This window comes from Salvelinus sp. IW2-2015, linkage group LG23 (assembly GCF_002910315.2).
Source record: "Salvelinus sp. IW2-2015 linkage group LG23, ASM291031v2, whole genome shotgun sequence".
NCBI classification, from domain to species: Eukaryota; Metazoa; Chordata; class Actinopteri; order Salmoniformes; family Salmonidae; genus Salvelinus; species Salvelinus sp. IW2-2015.
Genome location: NC_036863.1, coordinates 7223353 through 7243989, shown reverse-complemented (window position 1 = coordinate 7243989; position 20637 = coordinate 7223353). Strand labels below are relative to the sequence as shown.

Below are 20637 nucleotides of genomic sequence, written 5' to 3'. Positions count from 1 at the left end.
GCACTTCTGTATGTTGTAAAAGCGTTACATGGTCACTGCCCATATCATTGCATAATGCAGAAAATACACAAGAGTTCAGGGTCCTTGCTTTAACAAAGTTAACCATTTTCACTGTAGTGTCAAATGTCTTTCAAGCCGTCAGGCATTCCTTTGGCAGCAAGAGCCTCAGTGGATGCTGCAGTGTACTCAAGTGTCGTCGGGAGCAACCACTCCTGTCTCCGTCATGGCTTTTGCACCATCAGTAGATACCAACACATCTTGACCACCAAAGTCCATTTGATGTCACAAAGCTGTCCAATACTTATAAAACATCCTCTCATGTTGTCTTGGTTAAAGSACGCCACGTCTGTTGACTCATCCAGCTGTAACGCATATAACTCACTGGCTTGTATGCGAAGCAGTAATTGTTTCAAAACATCTCATGCCATGACACTGATGCATCGTGAAAGTGTTGTCTGATGAAGACATTGTCTGTATAGTTTTCTGGGCTTTTACCCCCAGCATTGTCCCAGCCATATCCACAACAGCAGGAATAATTAAGTCCTCCACAAAAGTATGGGCTTGCCTGTCCTAGCCACTCGGTAGCTCACCATATAAGATGCTTCTAGACCCTTATTAATGGTATCTGTTGTGGTTATACATGTCTTACTACTCGAAAGTCATCTTTATTCTAGCTCAAACTCCTGTGGCTTTTTCCCCCAAATTGTCACGTTTCGTTTCTAGGTTTCCCGCGAGATAGTAACGGTTAATGTGATTGGATGTGAATTATTTGACTAGGCTACCTGTACTTGACATTGTGTTATTATTTCACTGAACACTAGATGGTTTAATTTTATTTTTGGCAGTGAAACGAGGCTACTCAGGCGAGGGGGGGGGAAAGTAAAATAAACTCACCCAGATGTATAGTCCCGTTGGAAAATAAATGTTGTTTGAAAATGTGAACCCCAAAAAATAGAATGTCATTTTTATTTGGTGTACCCCCGACAGCATTGCGCGTACCCATTTGGGAATACCTGATGTAGTGGAACACTCGTAGATATATGTAGAACGAACAGGCCTGACATGGATTCACATCTGCTCTATTCATGGAAATTCTAACATTCAAATAGGTTTGCCTACTGAACGTGGCCCACATCAAGTGTGCTTTATGGTATTACCAAGTTACTGGATGTTCTCACTGTGTAGTTTCATAACCATATGGACAACTGTAGTTTAACCTCGGGAGAATGGGGCATTATCTCTTCACTGAAATTAGTATAGAGGACAGAATTCAAAACAGATTGCGCAGAACATTGCACTGCAATTAACTTGTTCTGAAAAAGCTTCTGCTGTGTTCGAAGTGGAACCACAGTTAACAGCCATTAAATAACATGCCTAGTTCAATATACATGTTATACCTTAATGCTAAATGTTAATTAAAACATGCATTAGGTGAMTATCAGGTTGTATAACTGTTCTGTACTTTGAAAATGTTTTTACTTGGCATATTTTTACTTAATGCATTTGATGCATGATCCATTGGCAGTTTTAGTGATAAGAAATTACACCCCAGAATCAGGATCACAATACAATGGTTGTCTGTTTAAATCCAGGCCTACCTCAAAGCTGTGTGTTAAATGCCCATAAACTGAGGGTCCTAAATTAGGATTTTGGCAATGAGGCCCTTTATCTACTTCCCTAGTCAGATGAAATCATGGATAGAATTTTTACATCTGAGTGCAATATGAAGGAAGTTGAGGTAGTTTCGCAAGCCAATACAAACTAGCATTAGCGCATGCTAGCAGATACCCATAGACTTCAAGTCATTGGACTAACACTAGTTAGCAATGCGCTACCGTTAGTGATCAACTTCCTTCAAACTGCATGCACAGACAAATGGTATCCACGAGTTCATCTGATTATGGGGAAGTTGATAAAGGCGTCAAATCGCGAACTATCCATTTAACACAAAGGCCCTCAAAAAAAAGCGTACAACATACCCTATGTGCATAAGGAAAATGTTGAGTGACCTGACATGAAAACAAAGGTCTGAGAGTGCCAAATACTAAGGTAGTGCAACTGATAAACAATGCAAAGATGGTTCAATTTGGATTGTACAGTAAAAATGGCATCAAATTGAGTTATATCAAGCCAGTTAGGGAAGGTACTTCAGGAGTAACATTTGTATAGTGTATAGTGATATGAAAATCTATTTATATTGGCTATTGCCATTTACTAGCAGGCCAACCAGACAATCTAAAATATTGGTTGAAGATACCATTTTACCAGTGTAGAAACACATTGACAATTTTAGTGCAAAAGAGCCTTCAATTATAGTACAGGTCATAGTGCATAACTGCCAGTCTACCACCCACATTCATCCTTCTGCGGCAGGAAGCCTAGCGGTTAGGAGCATTGGGCCAGTAAATGAAAGGTCACTGGTTCAAATCCACAAGCAGACTTGGTTAAAAATCYGATGTACCCTTGAGCAAGGCACTTTACCCCAATTGCTCCTGTAAATCACACTGGATTAGTCTGCTAAATTAATAAAAATKTAAATGATTCCTTACCCTGACAGTGGTCTATGGGCCAGACAAAATCCAATTTGGATTTCTAAAAAAAAAACAGCCACTCACTACTAACAAAAAAAATCAATGGTCGTGATGAAGGCAAACGGGAAGTGTTCACTTTTGGCCAAATCWCCTTTCGTGATTTCAAACCAAGTCATTGAATTGATTTCAATTTATTTGCCAGTGAATTGTTCAAAATTGGACAGTAACCATCACTCCCATTGACTTTTGGTTAGCAGTGGCTAAAGTTCAAAGTGGCTGTTTTTAAGAAATCCAAATTGCAGCCAACTGGCTCCTGGTCTACTTTCAGTGCAAGAAACAATTTAACTGTAAAGGTCTTAAATACCAAAATTATCCTAATGGCACAATAATTAATTCAACAGCACCACCACTTGGTTTGCTACAAATCTGCGTGATCACAGGGCTGGAGAAATGTAACCACTCAATTCATAGGATGCATGTACTGACTGTCCGCCCACGTGATAGTTTTAACCATATTTTGAAGCTATAGTGTATACAAACAAAGACATTCTTTAAACAATGGATTACAAAACAAATGTGGGGTTATGATGGTTTCAACGGTGTGTTTGATTGGGGTCCTTAAATCATGTACACCTCAAGTAATCAGCTAAATGCATCAGTCTAAAAATGCTGTGTCTTAACAGGCTCTCAAACCCTTTTACGGTTTCCTATGTCCAACATATATGCACATATGGCAAAATATTCCAGATTTTTCATAAAAACATTTAGTTTGCAGTGCATGCCCAAATAAGTAGCCTTGCATAACAGGTCACTGTTATGACCTGTGAATTTTAGCCACCTACCTATACCCATGGATTCTTGGAAGAATACAACTTAATGCCCCCTGAGCTTACGCAATCATAACCCAAAATAAGTTTGTTTCAAACAATGTATAGCTTAAATATAAACGCAAAACTATCATTTCGATCTCATGTATTGTCACTCCTTTCATCCATAGCTTCATCTATGAATWTGAAGGTGGTTACATTTCTCCAACCCATCCTTTAGCTTTATAGCAAACAAAGTGTTTGGGTCAGCCATAACGCTGAAAAACAAATTAAAGACGGTACCTTTTAACAAAGTTAATTTGTGAAGAAGCTAACAATTTACTTTTCAGATCCAAATGAAAGCGTTGTGGGTTCTCCACATTAAATATTATCACCGAAATGCCGTCCAGCTCGATAAACTTTAGAGTGACAGTTGCTTACCCTATTTGTTAGACATTTTCAGACCTCAGAAGTGGCCTGTCTAAATGAATCAATGGCACAAGCTACCAGGTGTGTAAATCCCACTAAATGCCTCAGCACCTATCTGAAATTATTTTAAWTTTCATCATTTTGATCAGCACCTGTATTTTTGGGGGGATTCATTTGGGATTGAGGCATATAGCTGGATCTATACAGGTGGTGGGATGGGACATGAACTTATTATTTAGACCAATTTTGAAGTCTGAAAACACCTGAAGCTGATTTTAGTGAAATATCACTTTAAAACTAAATGCAGCAGCATTATGTTAAAAACAAGTACATCGGACTAGTAGGCATATGCACATAGAGTATGCTTTGAACTCTCCACTGAAATGAGGCCTCACAAACCATTACCACATTTTTCCATTTTGTTGAGGAATTGATAGACCTTTGTCTGCAGAAAGAGCTTGCTGTTTGAAAAGAGAAAAAGAGATGTGTTAATATCAAATACACTGGGTCACATTCAAGGTAAAATATATAACTGAAACGTGTATAATCAAAATAAGATTTATTGTCAATCATATCCATGTTCCTGAAACATTGTTCTCATTTAGAAAAAAAAAAGTTGCCACAAAATCTTTGTATTTTACATAACATTCTTTAAGATTGTCACTTTATACAAAATTGGTGATGTCCATTTCTATCAGGATCACATCGATAACAAGATAGTTTGACTAGTTTTTTTTTTAAACAACTGGGTTACATACCAATGTGTCAACAAGTCAGGTTAAACTTGTGAACAAACCGTTATAGGACCTCTAATATTGTCAATGTAATAGGTAGTGGAACACTTGTCATCCACAATATATTCTAAATTCACTACTTTTTACAAAGAAGGTGTTATGGGATACTGGTTAAATGTAGTCACTTACACCCTTTGTTATACTACCTTTAAAAAAATACCAGGCCAAGTTGGCAGCAGCGGGTCCCGCCTCTTCAGCTTCCCGAACAGCAGAATCCACTTTAGCAATAAAGAAAAATAGGGGCGCTAAATGAAAACATCCTTCAGCAGAATAGTGACGTTTCACAAAAAGACAAGTTCTAACCAAACCATGCTAAGCAATTATATGTTGTTGTTTTTACCCATTCTGGTTTGAGAGCCAATATGAACTAATAATCATATACTATGAAAACTCTTTGTGAAACGTCACTGTAATCTATTTACAATTATATATATTTTTACAATTCCAATAAACTTGACAAATTCAACAGCCCCCATTTCTTTATATTTGGGAGGGAAATCAGTTTGATTTAATATTTACAGGTTAAACGCTTACGGCATAGAACTTAAAAGAAAAGTAATTCAAACTAAGATGGAAAGATATGTTCCAGTGTAAACTTAATGTTAGTGTAAAAGCCTTTGGTGTATGCTAAGAGGAATAAAACTTGAAAAACATCTTAGAATTTATCAAATCATCAGCTTTTCTTCATCTGAGATCCTTACCATGGAGCCAAGCAGACAGGGACGCTCTGTAACCCATTCATCCAGCATGGTAGAACAATCATCACCTAGAAGAAAACTGGCAACAAGGTTTAACGAGTAACGTGTACTTAAATCATTGGCAAGATTTTTTACACATGCTCAATCATTCAACATTTCTTAATTAAGTAATGATCTCAAATAGTTTTAACAGTGTTCATAGATTCCCCTGACGTTCATTACACTGAAGTTAATCAGGTTCAGTCTCAACATCTGAAAACAGATAAAAGTACTTGACCCTACATTTTGAGTGATGCGCTTGCACTCTCTGCACACTTAGTGCAGAACTCCACTGAGAMGTTGTTCTTGTCCACGTGCAGACAGATGCCACCAGAGGTCTCCTTTTCCTCCACCTTCACATGTTTCCGGGGCAAGGCATAATCGTGGTCGTCATTCTTGTTGGACCCCTGGAAAAGCGAGGAAGATAATTTCATGCCGTTCACACCGCTCAGCCTTGACAACAGCTGGGCTAACATGCTCTCGTTGGCCAACACAGCTCTCAGGTACCTCGTCTCATCTTCCAACTCTTCTACCCTCTTATTCAATTGGACGTTTTCCTGTTTGAGTATGCGGTTTTCTGACGACAGAGACCCGACTTTATTTTCCAGCCCGTTCACGTATTCCTTCTTTTTCAGACGATTAATTCGCGCAGCGACAGCGTTTTTGTTGATCATGTGCCCAGATGGGTCATCTCTCCCCTTCCTTTTCTGAACAGCAGACACTCCTTCGGGCGATGGGGTCCTGGATGTGCCGATCCAAAAATCTTGATCTGTTGTGTCACCCACACCTAATTCGGCCAATCCAATGTCGAAAAGAGGGGAGACTGCATCCTTCTCAAATGTCCAGTGTAACTCGTCGATTCCAAATAAATCATCCAGCTCTAATCCAACTGTACTATCTCCATTCTCTGACCGAATTTCTTCAGAGGGACTCGTTTTAACATTTTCTATCATTTCAAAGTCAGTGACTTCAACATCAAAAGGACAAGTTGAAGAGTGCACCTCCACATCGGTGTTGTCTGAACGACCTCTTCGTCTGGTGATCATTTTTAGCTTTTGATGAGGGACACCACCAATTTATTCCCGCTCAGATTATCTGTGAGAATACAACAAGAACATTGATTAGTGAATTAAGTCTGTTTAATGAATATATTCGGTTTCATGCCCCCTACACATGAAAGACATGAGTTGTGTCCTGTGCTTCAGTGAGTAATGTTAAATTAGGCCTRACTATCCTTCAGATTCTGTCCATTACCTCAACCCCCATTTTGAAGGACCTAAAGTCTTGAGGCCATACACGTTTCCTTTACSAAATATAACGTTAATAAGTAGCGCTGAGCGATTAGTGCTTTTTGAGTTGCTCTATTTAAGTTAGATCATTTTTTAAATAATCACGGTTTTCGATTTCGATGTACTTTTTCATGTAAACGTGATTTTAGAGCTTTTTCATGGAAATTCCAAAGCCAAACATCATGAACATTCAATTGCCAAAACATTCATTCTGTGTGGATCTTTCTCGAGAAACTAAAAACTAATATAGACTGACGTTAGTTAGCTAATTTAGGCGCCATAATGGTCTGAACAAGACTGACGTTACATTAGGCCTAACTAGCTAACATTAGCTACCATGTAATCTTTACGTTTTTTGGAACATGTTATAAAGTACTCACATTGATATTTTGTTAACTAGTTTGTGTTTTCAACAACGTCAACGTTATTTTTTATTTAACGCTAGTTAGTTATAATATTATTAGCTAGTTGGAAGGCCACTGCGCACAAACAAAATGACAAAGCATTTTTGAGGTAACCACACTTACCCTCCGTGAAGCTTTAACTGGATCAGATTGTAGCTATTTGTTCGTAATATTATTCAGCTTCTCGTAGGAAAAGATTCGATCTTGTTTGACAGTCTGTACATTTGTCTAATCCCTAAACAACTACTTGCTGACTAGCGGAGAGAACTTCCAAACGTACAAAGGACGTAAAGAATGGCGACTCAAACCGCGGAAATGGTTTTCACTGGTTACCACAGCCACAAAGTCAAAATGGCGACTCAACCCGCGGAAATGGTTTTCACTAGCTACCACAGCCACAAAGTAAAACGGCTATATTGTAAAAATATATTACAAAAATTTGCTTTTTGCTCTTAATTTAATTTACGGTTAGACATAATGTTAGCATTGTGGTTAGGTTTAAAATCTGATAAAGATCAATTGTAGACATAGGCGGGGTTTATGACTTTGTGGCTATGGTAACTAGTGACGAGGCGGAAAAACATCACTAATAATCATATACTATGAAAACTCTTTGTGAAACGTCACTGTAACCTATTTACAATTTTTTTTTTTTACAATTCCAATAAACTTGACATAAATTCAACAAGCCCCCATTTCTTTATATTTGGGAGGGAAATCAGTTCCGCTGCCCTGGCGTTGCTGACGTTTRCCAGATCTTACAACGCATGGATAGGTATTTTACTTCTCAGCGAACCCCATCATATGTTATAGCAGTTTCTGTCAGTCGGTGCTGCAACCATTGGTTGATGCACGCAACGTCTGAGCAAGGGAAGGGTTCTTTCCCACGGGGTCTAGCGTGAGTCTATAAAAAGAGTCGCAGTTGTGCTTAGTTATTATGAAGGTTTGAGCCTGTTAGCAGGGCTACCTTTTTAAAATAAATATCTTATTTTAATATATCAAATTATATACCACTTGGACTCCATTCGCTCCTGGTTYACAGGGTGGCCCACACGTGGCTGAAATTCTGCCGCTGTAGCATCTTAGACCCTCAGCATTTCTCTCCTCCGTTCCACCTCCTCCCTTTCTACTGCTCTAATGTGCGCAAGGCAGATCTGATCATCCCTGGATGTATTGTAGCCAGATTCGTCAGACTGAATAAGACGATGCGAGAGAGATCTATAATCACCAGATGCCCAAAAGACTCCACTCTAAAAAGGTCTCAATGTCCATAAGACAAATGACMTCTGTGCAGTCAAAAACGTGATACTATGAAAATGATGATAATGCCCTTTTAGTGAGCTGTTTGAAATGACCGCCTGAAATCTCAGCCTGTTATGGTATGGTGTGATGGAAATTGGGTCTGGCGGTAAATTAGTTAATAGACCAATAAGAAAGAGAGTTCCAAACCTCTTTGCCAATAACAGCAATATTTTATTATTAATAATAATAATAATTCTGGAGCATTTAAAAAAAACTCTGTCCCAAATTCCCCATAGGATCATGGCTCTTTTTGCATTCTCTTGGAAATCCAACTTCCGGTCTATTTCAAATGTTGTGGTTATTTTTCTCACTGCTTCTTGCCTATTGCTGGCGGAAAATGTAATTATTTTTGTACAACCATTACTATTGAATTCACACAGATTTTTTTTTTCAACATGTGATATTGTATTTATTGTTGGGGTGCCTGAATTAGTGGAAACATTAACTATGATRAAAAATATATGCTGTTACTATATTGAGTAATGTGAAAAATTGTATTTTACAAAGACAACAATGAAAACATAACACCACATTTCTGATTATATATGCTGTTGTATCAATAGTGGAAACATTTTCTTCAGTTAATTTACCATGGAATTACATTATGAAAACATATATAGGAATATATACAAATAGCGATAAATATGCATTGGAATGAATCAATTAAAACAACCTATTTATATCTTAACAATTTCTGAGTAGGTATTTGATCAGTATGACAACAAGCATGATTATGTAAAATGTTAATTTTTCAAAAAATAAAATACACATTTGTAATGTAATTCTAAGAAGAATCTAAGCACCAAGCACAATACTCCAATGTGCCTGTATGGTCTTTCTCCTAAAAAAGTGAGAGATTATATTACTGATTACATTATCGGTTATAAATTTCATCAAACTGATACACCCAATGAGCAACTTTCTTCTCATTTTATCATCCAACTTTTCACACACCATCTTATTTTGATAAACCTCTTGCCATTATCAACATTCTCAAGGGTATAACATCCTCAACCCATTCATTGTGAGAATGCATCATTCTCTCCCATAAACTTGCTTCTTCAGAGGTTGAATCCATCCAATCCACCTCTAACCCATAACTTTTACCTGTAAAGACAGATGGGAGATGATCCAGTTAGCTTCCTATTGGATGTATTGTGTATGCATTTCAATATTAATAATTAGGCTACAATAGGTTTGGAACGACTCAAGAAACAATTTCAATATAAAGACATACTACCTTAGAGAAAAGCATTAATCAGATTCAGAAATGTGGGGAATTTTGTCAACCCATTAGATGCCGTAATTCAATCGGTGCTATAGCACAGGGAAGAGGGCACTGCACAGCTGAGAATGTGCCTTTTAAAGACATTTTCCAGATGTTCTCAGAGATCGCATTCATGGTCAACGTTGCGCTCATGTGTAAATTACCTTTAAAAGTCTGTTATAGTGTGCTGCATTTTAACGTGCCTTGAATTGAGTACCAGCCAAACTTTATTACAAATGACACAAAGTATCTTACCTGTTCCAAGGCCCAGCCTTAAGCCCCCAATGAAATGGTTAGTGAGCCGGTCGTGATCCCACACTGTGACTTCAACGCAGGCCTCTCGTAGGTCGTCCGGCAGAAAGTCATCGTAGACCATGGTGTGATTGAACATGGGGTTGGCCGTCTTCTTCACCACCCGAGTCTTCTGTCGGCTTTTCTTGCTCGTCTCTGGAAGCACGGTGCTAAAATAGCATACAACAACAGATTAGCAGCCTAGCACACTCTGGCCCACAATCTGATCCTGTGCATTTCAAGGAATAGCTTTAGCTCTAACAGTATAATGTAAATTTAGGACAAAAGCAATCAATGGCCCTGTTAGAATATTACAGAAATGCATCCTATCCTTCCTCGCTACCATTCTTGAGGTAATCACAGATATGAACTGGGTGGCTTGGTGAAAGTAATAGGGTGGTCACCTTATACCTATCCAATTGCATATAAACTCAGCAAAAAAAGAAATKTCCCTTTTTCAGGACCCTGTCTTTCAAAGATAATTCGTAAAATCCAAATAACTTCACAGATCTTCATTGTAAAGGGTTTAAACACTGTTTCCCATGCTTATTCAATTAACCATAAACAATTAATGAACATGCACCTGTGGAACGGTCGTTAAGACACTAACAGCTTATAGACGGTAGGCAATTAAGGTCACAGTTATGAAAACTTAGGACACTAAAGAGGCCTTTCTACTGACTCTGAAAAACACCAAAAGAAAGATGCCCAGGGTCCCTGCTCATCTGCGTGAACGTGCCTTAGGCATGCTGCAAGGAGCAATGAGGACTGCAGATGTTGCCAGGGCAATAAATTGCAATGTCCGTACTGTGAGACGCCACAGACAGCGCTACAGGAAGACAAGACGGACAGCTGATCGTCCTCGCAGTGGCAGACCACGTGTAACAACACCTGCACAGGATCGGTACATCCGAACATCACACCTGCGGGACAGGTACAGGATGGCAACAACAACTGCCCGAGTTACACCAGAAACGCACAATCCCTCCATCAATGCTCAGACTGTCCACAATAGGCTGAGAGAGGCTGGACTGGGGGGTTGTAGGCCTGTTGTAAGGCAGGTACCAGACATCACTGGCAATAACGTCGCCTATGGGCACAAACCCACCGTCGCTGGACCAGACAGGACTGGCAAAAAGTGCTTTTCACTGATGAGTCACGGTTTTGTCTCACCATGGGTGATGGTCGGATTCGCGTTTATCGTTGAAGGAATGAGCATTACACCGAGGCCTGTACTCTGGAACGGGATCGATTTGGAGGTGGAAGGTCAATCATGGTCTTGGACGGTGTGTCACAGCATCATCGGACTGAGCTTGTTGTCATTGCAGGCAATCTCAACGCTGTGCGTTACAGGGAAGACATCCTCCTCCCTCATGTGGTACCCTTCCTGCAGGCATTGTCTGTGGCATCTCACATGACCCTCCAGCATGACAATGCCACCAGCCATACTGCTCGTTCTGTGCGTGATTTCCTGCAAGACAGGAATGTCAGTGTTCTGCCATGGCCAGAGAAGAGCCCGGATCTSAATCCCATTGAGCACATCTGGGACCGGTTGGATCGGAGGGCTAGGGACATTCCCCCCAGAAATGTCCGGGAACTTTCAGGTGCCTTGGTAGAAGAGGTGGGTAACTTCTCACAGCAAGAACTGGCAAATCTGGTGCATTCCATGCAGAGGAGATGCACTGCAGTACTTAATGCAGCTGGTGGCCACACCAGATACTGACTGTTACTTTTGATTTTGACCCCCCMTTTTATCAGGGACACCTTATTCAATTWCTGTTAGTCACATGTCTGTGGAACTTGTTCAGTTTAAGTCTCAGTTGTTGAGTCTTGTTATGTTCATACAAATATTTACACATGTTAAGTTTGCTGAAAATAAACGCAGTTGACAGTGAAAGGGCGTTTCTTTTTTTGCTGAGTTTATATGCCTCAGTGCTTACCTCAAGGAAAGAAGGATGTATTTTCAAAGTATTAAAACAGGGCCAATATTCAGTGAGTAAAAGAGGACAAAAAATTGCCATCTACAGGAGTACAACAGTATAAAAAAAATCTGTATTTCTACAGTGTATTACATTTGTGAGTGAATCGCTACAAATTCAATGGTTTAGTTTATATATGACTAAATGACACATTGGCACTATAAACATATTCAATACTAAAGTATGCTTCACACCCGTATTTAACCAGGTGCAACATATCCAAAACACATACCATTTCACGAAGGGGTCAATGATCGCACCCCTGATAGCAGGCAGGTTCTTGCAGTCTTTCACCCAAATCTGCACCTCACCCGTCTCCGTTTTGGATGACCTCTTACCTATCAATTGAGTAAAAACACACATAAGTAAGTTATGTTCAATAGAACACAGAACAGGCTAGATGATGTTGAGAGTGGTCTGAGAAACTGCTTACTGTAGGAGATCTGTGGCAGGAAACGCAATCCTATTCTCATCTCTCCTCTATGGTCAATAGATTGGGAGTGAGAGGGACTGAGAGACTGTGTCGAGATCTAGAGTGAATAGAATGACTTTATTTTTAGTTGTGGCAAGTTGGTATCAGATCAGTCTTTATGAATTACCACCTATATAAAATTGATACTGCAAAACAGACTGTATACAACCAAAACTATTCCTCTTGTAGTTTACCCTTGCATTCAAAGCATAATCATTCATCTGCGTGTTGCTAAAGTCCCATTCAGACAAATCCAAGTCCACCTCGCCAAGGAAGCTGTTCCGTCCAAAGTTGTCGTTGTGCCACACGGAGACATTAAGTGCTTGAGTCTTGAGGGTCTCCATGGCAACTTTAAACTGCAGGGGTAGAAAAGGGGATAAAAGTAGTTTATTCAATGCAGACACAATAGACAGAGCACTGATAGCTTTGTGTCGTCACTGATAGCTTTGTGTCGTCACTGATAGCTTTGTGTCGTCACTGATAGCTTTATGTCATCACTGATAGCTTTGTATCATCACTGATAGCTTTGTGTCGTCACTGATAGCTTTGTGTCCAGCTATTTTTGAACTGTTGACAAACAATATCCCGAGTATAAAATCAGGAATGTACACCCCCCCCCCCCACACACACAGACACACACTTTGCCATATCAGAGGACACCTGGACCACCTATTGAGATGTTTGTTGAGTGAATCAGGTGATAAATGATCTGAAAAGGAGACTGGAGGAGGACTTTAATAACCAGCCATCATATCTCTTCTCTCTTACCCTAAGGATCTCATTGTAAGTGGGGTTCAAGGTCTTCTTTTTCACACTGGCTTTTCTCTTTCCCATYTTCGCTTTGTCCGGTAAGAGGTAACATTTCACATATCTGAAAATGAATATCCAACATCAGATTCTTAGCCACTACACAAATACAAAGCAAAAGCAACTAGGGCTGGGATTCAATTAGAAGCTGTGCTATAGCGCGCTGGACATTTAAAGGTAATTAACAATTAAGCAGGCATCTGCAATGTTTACCTTGAATGCGATCTCAGCAAATGCGGTAACATGTCTACAAGTGCAATCGGATAGAAGTCGGTGAAAGTTTCCAAGGCACATCATTGCTTTCCATGCACCTAGTCTCAAATTGCAATAACACACTGATGATCCTATGTAAGGTAATGGGAAACAATGTTTCCATCAACCTCTGTAAACCTATGCACCTGGAGATGGCAGATTTTTTTTTACAATGATAGGATAATCACACACACACACACAATCTTATTTATTGCAAGAACACCTACGGATCAGAACGGTTCTTCTTGGGTTCTGCCACGGCAAGATCTCTGCAGTGGACAACAAAGATGTGGAACTCCCCGAGCTTCTGGACATAATTCATGGCAAACCGGATTGTTCCCTTCACTTCCACATCCCCATCTACTCCACTGTAGATGCTTGCCACACTGCCGCTCACCTTAACGGTCCACATGATGTTAGGAAGAGACAACAGCATCACCAAGTGTTGTATCAAGCCATCAAACCAGATGTTTGATGTGTTTGATACCCTTCCATTGATTCTGTTCCAGACATTACAATGAGCCTGTCCTCCCAATTTAAAGTGCCACCAGCCACCATTGAACCGCAGTATTATTTTCTTCCAGATGCGGAACAAATGCCTCTCTTAGTCCACATTCAGAACCCTAATACTCCCCGATTCTCTAGAACCCTAATATTCCCAATTCTCTAGAACTCTAATATTCCCAATTCTCTAGAACCCTAATATACCGATTCTCTAGAACCCTGATATTCCCAATTCTCTAGAACCCTAATATTCCCAATTCTCTAGAACCCTAATATTCCCAATTCTCTAGAACTCTAATATTCCCAATTCTCTATAACCCTAATATTCCCGATTCTCTAGAACCCTGATATTCCCGATTCTCTAGAACCCTGATATTCCCAATTCTCTAGAACCCTAATATTCCTCATTCTCTAGAACCCTACTATCCTTACATCTGCTATGGGACAATTGTATGATTCCTGTGTATCACATGTGGGGGAGAAAACAAATGTCCTGCTGTAACTTTTGTTATTAGCATTATTAGGATTGCAGCCACGTGAATTCAAAGCAAAGTGAGTTTGATTATTTCATGGCACATGGTCAACATATCTGATAGGGAAGCTGCATGGGAACATACAGAGGACATGGACGCCATGTCAGAGGAGAGGCTAAGGTTAGTGAGGGAACTGCCCATCCGCTTTTTCCAGCTGAAGTTGAGACTTTTCACTGAGGTGCTGTCACTGTCTCTGCCATCCTTCTACAAGATAGTGCAGAAACAACATGGCTTGTGGTCAGAAACACACACACACACACACACACACACACACACACACACACACACACACACACACACACACACACACACACACACACACACACACACACACACACACACACACACACACACACACACACAGGTTAAAAACACATTGTGGGCCTACATAGTGGTGAGCCAGGGTCTGCTACATGCACATACAGTGCCTTCGGGTAGTATTACACATTTTGTTCCGTTACACCCTTATTCTAAAATAGATGTTAAAAACTCAGCAATCTACACACAACACCCCATAATGACAAAGCGGAAACAGGTTTTCAGAATTTTTTGCAAATGCATTACAATTTTAAAACAGAAATACCTTATTTACATGTATTCAGACCCTTTGCTACGAGACTCGAAATGGAGCTCAGGTGCATCCTGTTTCCATTGATCATGCTTGAGATGTTTCTACAACTTGATTGGAGTCCACCTGTGGCACATTCAATTGATTGGACGTGATTTGAAAAGGYACACACCTGTCTATGTAAGGTCCCACAGTTGACAGTGCATGTCAGAGCGAAAACCAAGCCATGAGGTTGAAGGAATTGTCCGTAGAGCTCCAGACAGGATTGTGTCGAGGCACAGATCCAGGGAAGGGTACCAAAAAATGTATGCAGCATTGAAGGTCCCCAAGAACACAGTGGACTCCATCATTCTTAAATGGAAGAAGTTTGGAACCAMCAAGACTCTTCCTAGAGCTGGCCGCCTGGCCAAACTGAGCAATCGGGGAGAAGGGCTTTGGTCAGGGAGGTGACCAAGAACCCGATGGTCACTCTGACAGAGCTCCAGAATTCCTCTGTGGAGATGGGAGGAGCTTCCAGAAAGAACCATCTCTGCAGCACTCCACCAATCAAGCCTTTATGATAGAGTGGCCCGACAGAAGCCACGCCTCAGTAAAAGGCACATGACAGCCCGCTTGGAGTTTGTCAAAAGGCACCTAAAGACTCTCAGACCATGAGAAACAAGATTCTCTGGTCTGATGAAAYCAAGATTCAACACTTTGGCGTGAATGCCAATCATCATGTCTGGAAGAAACCTGGCACCATCCCTACGGTGAATCATGGTGGTGGCAGCATCATGCTGTGGGGATGCTTTTTAGCGGCAGGGATTGGGAGACCAATCAAGATCTAGGCAAAGATGAACGGAGCAAAGTACAGAGAGATCCTTGATGAAATCCTGCTCCAGAGCGCTCAGGACCTCAGACTGGGGCGAAGGTACTCTTCCCAACAGGACAACGATCCTAAGCACACAGCCAAGACAACGCAGGAGTGGCTTCGGGACAAGTCTCTGAATATTCTTGAGCCCGGACTTGAACCMAATCGAACATCTCTAGAGAGACCTGAAAATAGCTGTGCAGCAACGCTCCTTATCCAACCTGACAGAGCTTGARAGGATCTGCAGAGAAGAATCTGAGAAACTCCCCAAATACAGGTGTGCCAAGCTTCATACCCAAGAAGATTCAAGGCTGTAATTGCTGCCAAAGGTGCTTCAACAAAGTAGTAAAGGGTCTGAATTTTTTTTTCTTTGTCATTATGAGGTATTGTGTGTAGATTGATGAGCAAAAAAACTATTTAATCCATTTTAGAATAAGGCTGTAACCTGACAAAATGTGGAAAAAGTGAAAGGGTCTGAATACTTTCTGAAGGCACTGTACAAGCCATGTTAAAAATGTACTGAAATGTGGGACAGAGTAGAGTGGTTATCAATAGCTCATGCGTCTTATCCAAGCATGAAAAATACATTCAATATATGACCTCAAAAAAGGAAAGGTGACTGCAGTACCCCTGAAAATGTTATGCATTTGGTCATAAATGGTGGATTTTGAAAGCCATTAAAATGAATTCAAGAGGGAAGAATTCTATAAAATCAGTTATTTTGTATTGTTGTCATCTTAAAGGTAACAAGGCAATTCACTTCCCCCTAATTCTGATGGGGTATATCACTCTAAAAATGCCTAGGTATTTTGCACAGAATTTKTATTTGTTTTACCTCATCCTGCAAAACAGACACCGACTTGGTCATATTCTTCATCTGCTCCGGGACTGAAAGGGAGGAGGGAGAGGGAGGAGGGAGACGGAGAGGAAGGAGGGAGGAGGGAGGCACTGCAAAAACTGGAAGATGCAAAGCAGATAGGTGGATAAGGACTTTTATAACTCTCTAACTAATCTCTCTTAATGGCTCAAATCAGCAGGGTCTTCACTGAAATAGTGAAATTGCAAGACAATGTAATTACARCTGATGTAATCATATTGGCCAAACGACATGCTTTCCTCAACGTTCCTCTGCTCTCAATAATCCACTTCCTGAATAATTCCTAAATCAACCCCTATCATCTTCCCCTTAGACAATTGAGTAGATCGGAGRGGATTGGGAAGGTGTAAGCGATTTGCGGAACTTCCACCTTGCCCTATGATAGTACAGGTGCATGAATTGTTGCCATATTCTTATTATACCAATCCAATCCTCTCAGATATCCCCAAATGCCTCAGAGGGAAGAGCTAGGGATTGATTTGGGATTATTTTTTGAGTGTTGTGGGCATGTTTTGAAACCAGGGGAATTAATGCAGCATTTTTGTGTGTTTTTATTTGATCTGATGCACATGGACCATCTTATGTTCCATTTCTTGTCAAAAATGTTAACTCAATATACAATAGGGTGTAAACAAGAACATAGTGAACATACTTGGGCAGAGTCAAGGAAAATTGATTTAAACAATCACAAGATCAAATGYTGTTATAACCATGGCATCACTGTGCCTGAAACCACAACAACCAACAGAACAATGTTATTTGAAAAATTCTAGTTTCCTCAAATTGAAATAAAATATGAATAGTGATATTTCAACAATGAGTTACAATTCTAATCTATTCTCATTACTGATAGTTTACGGATTCAACTCTCACCAATAAATACAGTCAAAATCTAGTAAYACAATTTAGTAGAAGCCAAGTATAACAAAATTGTATTTGTTTGCACAATACTCGGTGTCTGCCTTCAAACAAAAAGCAAATGTACACTGTTTTTATCAAATGAAATTGAGCAGAAATATTTACCATCATCCACATTTAGATTMATTTCACTTCTTTGGTCAATTATACTTCTCTCTTCTCCTTTGGAAGAAAATAAAGGGTTAGAGGATTAAACAGTTAACTTCAGATATCATGAAAACAATATCATAATGCTCATTGAAAACTCTTTCTTAAACAATTTATTTGAATGGTTACAGCGACAATTGGAACAATTGGCCACGGCTAACCACAGTCTAGGATTGAGAATAACACTGAGTTAAGGAATTCAAGAATCAAGCCTATTGAGCTCAGGAAAACCAAGAACTGTCTATTTACGTTTTGGTGGTGATAAAACGTCYTCCAGACTTCTGGATAAGGGTCTTGAAGACATTTGTTTCAACTCTAACCTGATTGGGCTTGAGTTCTCACCATGACCTGCCACAGATAAAATAAAATCAGCTCTGGAAAATATTGCAAAAAACAGACGAACAAACAGACCGGTCTTCGTAGACTGCATAACATTAAGAAAAATGGCCCAATCTGATATTTCCAGATACTTGTTCTGAACAAACAGTTACACAGGATTCCAAAAATCTATTGATTGTTCTTTATGAAGATTAGGGAATATTTGAATTAGTTTGTTTTCAATTCCATCAACTGATTATTTGAAACACCCTGACAGATAATACAAATATATATTAGCTTACTTCACAGTTTCTTAATGATCCAAGTCTGTGGCATACAGAGTGATTTGATAAGGTGATTTACTAAACATTTTACATTGGAAGCATCTAGAAATCAAAAAGGTTTTCTTCACGCTTCATGTACTTATTTGAATCAGAGAGACCTTAGTTAATCTACTCTACAGAATGGTTATCATGATCATGTTAGAGACAATCATCTTGTGCCTATGTCAGAATGCAGATACAATAAAATGACAGATACAAATATGAAGGCAGGTTAGTCCCATGAAATGTAGGAATTTGTATATAAATAAAAAATCTAATTGAGATCTTATTGGCTCACGCAAAGTGACAGTTTTAACGGCATTAGTAGTTTGGTACAGCACAGTATATTCAATATTGCTACTTCCTTTTACCGCTAAAGTTATCGGTTTGCACATCTATTTCGACCCATTAATGACATGAAGAGACTTTGAGTGATGCAACCGTTKGCTATGCACACCTGGCTGAAGGAGCGACAAGATAAAGTTGAGTAAACTTCAACAGCACAATAGCGTGATATCCAATTGGGACACAGAAGGTCTGGCAAGCTAGCTTTCACTTTTTTTGTGTGCGTGTTTCGATCCTCTCTCTCTCTCACACGCACTTGCTGTCTTGACCTCTGAATGCTCGGCTATGAAAAGCCAACTGGCATTTACTCTTAAGGTGCTGACCGGTTGCACCCTTCATAACCACTGTTAATATTATTTGACCCTTCTGGTCATTTATGAATGTATGAACAGCTTGAAAAATTATCTATCCTTTATGGCCATGTACTTTTATAATCTCCAACCAGTTCGGATTTAAGTATAACTTTTGTATGACTGACGCCTTTAGTGAGAGGTCTAATGCTTAAATATTTCATCATTTCGGCCCCCCGATTTCATATTCATTATATAAATAGGCCCATGTGCACCTTCATCAGATGAACCGCAACATGTCGGCTAAAGCGATATAATTCATAAATGCATTTGAAAGTTTTTAATATTGTGATAGTGATCTGTTATCCAACAATTATTATTATTACTAACCCTGCATTATAATTATATAAAAGCCCCTTAGATATTCTGTGTTTTTATTTACAGTAGTGATGGACAGCTGRAGGCATTTTGTTTTTCCCAAGCGTGGTTTTAGAGTACTTAAGCATCGAATACATTGCAAATTTGCCCATATTGGCCTTTAGACTACACTTTACAATAGGACAAATATGTTATTGAATTCGATAAAAAAAACTGTTATAAAATGTATATTAAGTAGTCTTGCTTGTCTCAGAGCAGCTCGAAACGGTGCTGAAATAGTTGACCACAAGCGGCCTTCTAGGCAGAGCTGCAAAGAAAAAGCCATATCTCAGACTGGCCAATAAAAAATAAAAAAGATTAAGATGGACAAAAGAACACAGACACTGGACAGAGGAACTCTGCCTAGAAGGCCAGCATGCAGCMCTGTTGACTGGTGTTTTGCGGGTACTATTTAACAAAGCTGCCAGTTGAAGACTTGCAAGTCTGTTTCTCAAACTAGACACTCTAATGTACTTGTCCTCTTGCTCAGTTGTGCACCGGGGCCGCTCACTCCTCTTTCTGTTCTGGTTAGAGCCAGTTTGCTCTGTTCAGAGCCAGTTTGCTCTGTTCTGTGAAGGGAGTAGTACACAGCTTTGAACGAGAGCTTCAGTTTCTTGGCAATTTCTAGCATTTAATAGCCTTCATTTCTAAGAACAAGAATAGACTGACGAGTTTCAGAAGAAAGTTCTTTGTTTCTGGCCATTTTGAGCCTGTAATCAAACCCACAAATGCTGAGGCTCCAGATACTCAACTAGTCTAAAGAAGGCCAGTTTTATTGCTTCTTCAATCAGAACAACAGTTGTCAGCTGTGCTAACACAATTGCAAAAGGGTTTCTAATGATCAATTAGCCTTTTAAAATGATAAACTTGGATTAGCTAACACAACGTGCCATTGGAACACAGGAGTGATGGGTGCTGATAATGGGCCTCTGTACGCCTATGTGGATATTCCATAAAAAATTTGCCGTTTCCAGCTATAATAGTCATTTACAACATTAACAATGTCTACACTGTATTTCTGATCAATTTGATGTTATTTTAATGGACAATTTATTTATTTTTTCTTTCAAAAACAAGGACATTCTAAGTGACCCCAGACTTTTGAACGGTAGTATATATGTATATATATTATTTCCCAGAACACTTACCATGTGTGTTCTCGTTTTGTACTATTCTGTAGTTTCGAC

The 20637-nt window shown here is 39.6% G+C and overlaps 2 protein-coding genes across 11 annotated transcripts in view; both read right to left on the bottom strand.

The window, feature by feature from the left end:
- Positions 1–4308: 4308 nt before the first annotated feature.
- LOC111951180 (CREB/ATF bZIP transcription factor) lies at positions 4309–7331 on the bottom strand. Its single transcript, XM_023969239.2, has 4 exons — positions 7114–7331; positions 5541–6392; positions 5262–5337; positions 4309–4778 (listed from the first exon to the last, which is right to left on the bottom strand). The coding sequence occupies exons 2-4, from the start codon at positions 6341–6343 to the stop codon at positions 4698–4700; spliced, it is 960 nt and encodes a 319-aa protein (XP_023825007.1). The 5' UTR covers positions 6344–6392; positions 7114–7331; the 3' UTR covers positions 4309–4697.
- Positions 7332–8442: 1111 nt separating this feature from the next.
- Positions 8443–20637, bottom strand: part of sytl2a (synaptotagmin-like 2a) — a 37715-nt gene continuing 25520 nt past the window's right edge. For 6 of the 10 annotated variants that reach the window (XM_023967793.2, XM_023967792.2, XM_023967794.2 and 3 more), the window contains 11 exons: positions 18007–18105; positions 17716–17772; positions 16651–16772; positions 14482–14601; positions 13588–13757; positions 13070–13172; positions 12496–12657; positions 12263–12359; positions 12062–12167; positions 9815–10020; positions 8443–9399 (listed from right to left, as the gene is read on the bottom strand). In XM_023967793.2, the coding sequence (XP_023823561.1) occupies positions 9251–9399; positions 9815–10020; positions 12062–12167; positions 12263–12359; positions 12496–12657; positions 13070–13172; positions 13588–13757; positions 14482–14601; positions 16651–16772; positions 17716–17772; positions 18007–18105 (1391 nt within the window). In that variant the 3' untranslated portion in view covers positions 8443–9250. Of the gene's footprint in view, positions 9400–9814; positions 10021–12061; positions 12168–12262; positions 12360–12495; positions 12658–13069; positions 13173–13321; positions 13441–13587; positions 13758–14481; positions 14602–16650; positions 16773–17715; positions 17773–18006; positions 18106–20637 lie in introns of those variants that run through there. The other 4 variants (XM_023967788.2, XM_070434339.1, XM_023967789.2 and 1 more) reach the window with 4 other exon arrangements.